The 6,000-nt window shown below is 58.6% G+C and overlaps 1 protein-coding gene across 2 annotated transcripts in view; it reads right to left on the reverse strand.

Annotated features, from left to right (window-relative positions):
• MYOM3 (myomesin 3) overlaps window positions 1-5,170 on the reverse strand; it is a 45,822-nt gene extending 40,652 nt beyond the window's left edge. Inside the window, exons 1-5 of one of the 2 annotated variants that reach the window (XM_032863750.1) lie at window positions 5,022-5,170; window positions 4,703-4,749; window positions 1,826-2,004; window positions 1,295-1,375; window positions 566-725 (exon numbers count right to left, since the gene is read on the reverse strand). In XM_032863750.1, coding sequence (XP_032719641.1) covers window positions 566-725; window positions 1,295-1,375; window positions 1,826-1,986 — 402 coding nt within the window. In that variant the 5' untranslated portion in view covers window positions 1,987-2,004; window positions 4,703-4,749; window positions 5,022-5,170. The remainder of the gene's footprint in view (window positions 1-565; window positions 726-1,294; window positions 1,376-1,825; window positions 2,005-4,702; window positions 4,750-5,021) is intronic. The other variant, XM_032863749.1, reaches the window with a different exon arrangement.
• Window positions 5,171-6,000: the final 830 nt, after the last annotated feature.

Consider the following 6,000-nt stretch of genomic DNA (forward strand, 5'->3'; position numbering starts at 1 on the left):
CTTTGGAATAACTGGCTTGGGGTCAAGGCCAGATTCTGCCACTTCCCGCCTGTGAGACCATAGGCAAGTCCTCAGTTTCCTTATCTGTAAAATAGGCGTGATAATAATATTCCCCACTTTCCTGTGGGGTTGTAGTGAGGATTAAGGGAGTTAGTATGTGAAAAATCACGGGCAATGAGAAAGCCCATGTGAGTGTTAGCTATGCTCTCCTGCCCCGGGAGGGGGCACCGAGGCTGGCTTCAGATCCCTGATGTTTGTCAGGAATAGTATTTCCAGAGGTTCTTCTGGGAAGGTCACTTTACAAGCCCAGTCTGGTTTAAAATCCCCACCTCATCCCTGAGAGTGTAGACACCACACACATCTGTTTTATAGGTGAGAAAACTGAGGCTCAGGAAGGGTCAGCTGCTTGCCCCAGGTCACACAGCAGGAGGGCAGGGACGCCAGCCTTCAGACCCAGTCCCAGACCAGGGCCTAGACTCTTTCCGGGATGTCCAGCTGCCCCTTGGGAGGAGGGCAGGTGAGGTGGGTGGCCCGTGATGGGTCGCAGGTCCCCAGACCCCCTCACCCGCTTCCTCAGCGCCTTCCGGTCGCGTCTCTGGCGCAGCAGCCACTGGGTCTGCAGGAAGGCGATCTCCGTCCTCTCCCAGTCGTTGCCAAAGCCCACTCGCTTCTGTCCCCGCTCCTCCAGCTCCACGGCGGAGGTCTGGCGCCTCAGCTGGGACTCCCTGCGTAGCAGAGGCCGGCAGCGGCCGAGGGCCCAGGGCTCGTGGGGACACCCTGGCCAGGGCCACCCGGCCTCCCCACGCCAGCCTTGCCAGCTGCACTTTAAGGTTGTTGAGGACAAGAGCAGCTTTTAATCCTCTCTTGCTTCCAAAATACCTGAATGCCCTGTTTTCAGTAGGTGCATAATAAGTACTATGGCTATAGTTCCCAAGGCCCTTTCACAAATCTTTGTTCCTCTTGTCTTCACGACGACCAAGTGGACAGGAGTAGTCCCCCTATTTTATAGGGCAGGGACTTGCTTCAAGCTGCTAGGACCAGGAATTGGGCCTTCTAACCCAGGACTCGGCTTCCCGATGCTCTCTGGCAAAGCCCCATGGTGAAGTGTGGCTCCCACCCTCTCCCACAGGGATGGGCATCACTACTGCCTGGGGACCCACCCAGAGAGTGGTCTGGGCCCCTGTGCTAGATATAACTCTGGGCAGAATCTATAAGTCCAATGTGGGAGCCTAGTAGAGGCAGGGGACTGGCCCTTTCTCAGCCCAGCGCTGTCTGAAAAGGTCACCTGACTTACCGAGATATCTCTGAGGAGGCTGTCAGTGCCAGGGCGGCTGCAAGGGCGTAGTCTGCGGCGCTGAACTGATACTCTTCCTCACTACCCGGGGAAAAGGGAGTTAAGGGCTGGTATAGGATTGCCTGGAGATCTGGCCTCAGTGTTCCTGAGTTTAAGGCAGCATCTACCTAACCTGTCTCAGGACACTAGCGAGCACAGCTGTGCCTCCCCCCTCAGACTGGGACCTCCACAAAGCAGGGCTATGCCTCCCCCCTCAGGCTGGGATCTCCACAAAGCAGGGCTGTGCCTCCTCCCTCAGGCTGGGATCTCCACAAAGCAGGGCTGTGCCTCTCCCCTCAGACTGGGATCTCCACAAAGCAAAGCTGTGCTTCTCACCTCAGACTGGATTCTCCAGAAAGAAGGGTCTCCAGACGACAGTGTTGAACCTTACCTCAGACTGGCTTATCCCGAAAGCAGGCTATGCCTCCCCACTCAGACTGGGGACCCTTCGGGGTGGGACAGTGGCCTGGGTGGGGTCCCTGATGATCCCACCTGCTGCGGAAGGTCCTCCTCCGCACTGAGGAACCCATGTGCAGGCTGTGCTGCCGCTCCTCCTTGTGCTCCTCCTCCTGGCGGTGTTCCAGCCGGTGGACCTCCACGGCCTGGGGGGGCCGGGGCTCCCCCACATTTCCAGGGCTGTGGGGCAGAGTCATGGCTGCGAGAGCAACAACCTGCCAAGTGGGGCGCACGGTCATTCTACCAGGCACCTGCCCATCCCTTCCCCACATGGTCCCGGGCATCCCTGGGAAGTTTGGGGGGTGGGAGTTCTCGCTCCAGGGGGCAGACAGCAGGGAGGCCAGGGAGGGGGCAGGGACTTGGCCAACAGGACAGAGACAGGCTTCGCACTCTGAGCCTGGCTAGTGCATCAGTCCTTGCACTCTGCGGCTGCGTGAGCAACAGCTCTGCCCTCCCCTGCCTGTGACCTGGGCAAAGCCTTCCCTTTTGTGGGCCTCCACTGATGAGTGATCCAACACTGTGGTGTCCGAGGGCTGCTCTGTGACTCAAGATGGGCAGATGTCCTCACTCCTCCTGCACACGCCCACCCAGCCCTACCTCCGAGCCTTTGCCTGCACTGGTTGCTGCTCTGGGGGGAACCTTTCCCCCTTCTGGCCTGCTGAGCCCCACTCAGGCTTTACAGCCCAAGCCAAGAGAGCATACTTCCGTTGGTGCAAGGGTCAGAGGTGGGGACTCTGGGCGTGGTCCCACTTCTCATTCCAGCTACAGGTGTGTGCCCTTGGGCAAGACTCTGTGACTTAGTTTCCTCATCTGTGAAATGGGTCTACTGACTTTCCAGGATGGTGGTCAAGGTTGGAAGAGTGCTAGGAGCAAAGCAAGTGCCATGGAAGCATTAGATATTAGCATGATTTTTCGGAGTAACCCTGCCGAAAAACTACCCACCACCTAGAATTTTTCTCTCCTTTAATCCTTTTTATGCTTTTTCTGTCTGCACTCCGCAGTCTAGCTCTGATTCAGAAAACACCTCCCCTTATGAAATTATTTCGTATTTGTACATCGTCACTCTCCAACAAGACTATAAGTAAGTTAAAAGTAACAACAGTGAGTGTTTTCAGTGTGCTGGCCCCATTATCTTCCCGTCTTACTGATGAGGAGGGAACATGCTTGTCCAAGTTTACCCAGCTGCTTGAGGCTGGGACTATGAGCGGCACCTGACTCTGAGCTCTCTTGACATCTATGACACATGTCTACTTGAGACCGGGCCTTGACTGTGGCTGGGCACACAGTAGGCCACAGGGCCGTTCTTCTCATAAGGGCATCATGATGGAGGGCTCCCCCTTTATATTCCTGAGGCTCAGGTCTGGGCCACAGGTGGTACCCAGTCAGGGCTGGGTTCAGTGAGTGTGGAGGGAGCCTCAGGGATCAGGGAGTGACTCCATGGGTGTGGAGAGGCAGGCAGAGAGAGTGGGAGGCCCAGGAACAAGCTGTTTTGGGTTCTTGCACAAAGTTCTTGCCCCAGTCTGGGCCGTGGTGTCACAGCTGGTCTCCGAGGGTCCCTCTGATGCTGAGGCTTTAGGATTCGGACCATAGTCCTTGGAGTGACTTCCATATCTCCTTCAGGTGGGAGTTATGGACCCCCGGGAGGGTCCTTGCTGGGCTTAGACCTGATACTGTCCTTGGCCCCAGTCTCCCTGAAGGTCCTCCTGGCAGTGGTGGAATGTGTGTGTGTGTGTGTGTGTGTGTGTGTGTGTGTGTGTATGTACTGCTTCTCTAAGTCTATAGCATGGGAGATGGGCCTGCTGGCCTCATTAGAGCACCATGGCCCTGTGGGCCTGTCGTGGGGTGTCAGGGGGGACAATCTCTATGGGCATTTACCCTTTCTAGTTCCCAAAAGTGTGCTCCCTTTTAGTATCTGGATTACTGCAGTGTTAGCCAGAACCAAAGCCTGCCCCAAGCCTCCTTGGTCTCCTGCAGATGACCTGAGCTGAATGTAAGAGGACTGTCGCCACTTGGGCTTCCCATGTGGCCCCCTCACCCTGAGGAACAGGCTCTGCTCGCTCCCAGAGAATGACTGACCCAGGCTCATTCTGTGCCTCCTTCCTCACAGCCCGGGGAACTGGCCTCGATGGGGAGGCCCCCTCCCCCCACCTTTCCTGGGACACCATGGCCCTGGCTCCAGCAGCTGAGGAACGTTCGCTGGCATCAGCTGCTGGCTCCCTTCCCCGGATGCTCTGTTCCTGATTAGCACCGTGGCAGGGGGGCGGTGACTGGCACCCATCCCTGACCTCCTGGGCCTCCCGCAGCCAGACCCCCCCCCCCACCCCCAGCCTTAGCAGATGAGCCATCAATTATTTTTAAAGCACTGACTGCTTGGGATCAAACAGCAGTGGGAGTGAAGCAGCATGTGCTCCTGGCGGGGAGGGGTCGGCGGGGTGTGGACCGCAGGGAAGCAGCCCCCTGCCCTCTCCCAGGGGTACAAGGCCTGGGTCACAGGTCCCGCGGCATGGCTTCCCCTTTTCTCCAAAGCCGCGGTCTGCTTTCCCACCAGGCCCTCTCACGGGCACGCCCAGAGACCAGGGGCAAGGAGGCTGAGCCCCTTCCTCAGGAGGGAAAGGGCAGGGCACAGCGGCTGAGGGACTGGCAGAGCCCGAGGGCAGAAAGCTGGGTCCCAGGGGCCGGCTGTGCTCTGTCAGCTTCTGAGTCCAGAATTCTGACCCTGTCGTGGAGTGGCCGAGGCCACCCCTTCCCTCTCTGGGCCTCGGTTTCCTGCCAGTGAGCCTGGGCTGGACGCGTGCCCTCCTGGCCCTGAGAGTCAGGCCTGGAGGGCTTCCTCCCTTTCCCCGCCTGCCTGGTGGGCCAAGCAGGCCTCCGGAGGCCAGGAGTCCGTTAGCTCTGCCGGGCCTGCCAGCTCACCCTGGGCCCGTCCACTCTGCGGGCATTCCCGATCGTCTCTCCAGCAGCTGTCACATCACAGAGGGCTCAGCAGAGACGACGGAGGGCCACACGGAACAGTGAGGGGACGAGGGTCGCCACAGTCCCCTCCGATTGTCACTCGGGGGTGCTACCTAAGCACGCGTGTACTTTTTCTTCCCAAATCCCTCAGGCTCCTTTCCCAACACACACACACACACACACACACACACACACACACACCCCACTTCCTAATGGAAAACTGAGGGGCTCACTTTCTGAAGGTTTCCCTGCCCACCCCTGATCCCTGGAGGGGACTCACAGAGGCAGCTGCGCCCGCTCAGGCGTCTCTGGGGAGACGATTCCAGAGGATGAGCCGGACCTTGGTTTCTTCTTGCCCTGGGTTCAGCAGGGACGGGGAGAAGAATGTGATCCTGGAGCCTGCGTGGACCTTAAATATAGCAGCGCTGAGACAGTTGATGACAATGGATGGGAACTATTGCGGGGGGGTGCAGAGAGGAGGGGCTGTCCCTCCAGGCCAGCCCTGCTCAGGCGGCAGCAACAGGTGGAGCCCTCCCCACCCCCACCCCAGCCTCCGCACAGGGCTCCTTCCCTCAGCGGGATTCCTTCTGCCCAATTCTAGAGCCCACCCTCCCACCTCCAGCCCCAACTGAAGTAGAGGGAAGGTAAGAGCTCAGGCCTGGTTGGAGGGAAGGCAGCTACGGGGTGGTCTTCCCTGCTGCCGGGGTTTTGATTGGCTCCTTGGGGCAGACACCCAGCGTCTCTAATCTAACCCCACCATGAGCAGTGGAACTCTTCGTGAAGACAGTGGAAAGAATGTGACCTAAAACCAGTGTTTAGTGCTGGTACCATATCACTGGTCAAAATGGAAGCAGCTTGCTTCTCACGCCAGGCCCTGTGTTGCGTGGGCTGTGGCCCGGGCAGGGGCCTCTTCCTTCACGGGCGGCATTTCTCGGGGTTCCCGAGTGGCCACTCTGTCTTCCCAGCCTTTGCCACAGCCCCTCCTGAATCTCAGTTCTTTCCCCCCACGTTCGTTCACACCCACCCTTTGCAGGCAGAGGGGAGTAACACCCATGGTGTGGAGGAAGCTTTCATTTAGGTGGGGAGACAGGCAGGAATGGAGGCGGGAGGTGATCAGCAAGGTACCCCTGAGCCAGGTCTTGGGGATTGACCAGGTTTGAGGAAGGGGGTGTCAGCTCTGGTCCAGAGAGCACAGCTCCCCTCCCTGGCCTCCTCCTGGGGCCGGAAACACCATCGATCTTTCTAGTGTCTCAGGGACA

This window comes from Lontra canadensis, unplaced genomic scaffold (assembly GCF_010015895.1).
Source record: "Lontra canadensis isolate GAN:19392208 unplaced genomic scaffold, GSC_riverotter_1.0 scaffold25, whole genome shotgun sequence".
Lineage (NCBI taxonomy): Eukaryota > Metazoa > Chordata > Mammalia > Carnivora > Mustelidae > Lontra > Lontra canadensis.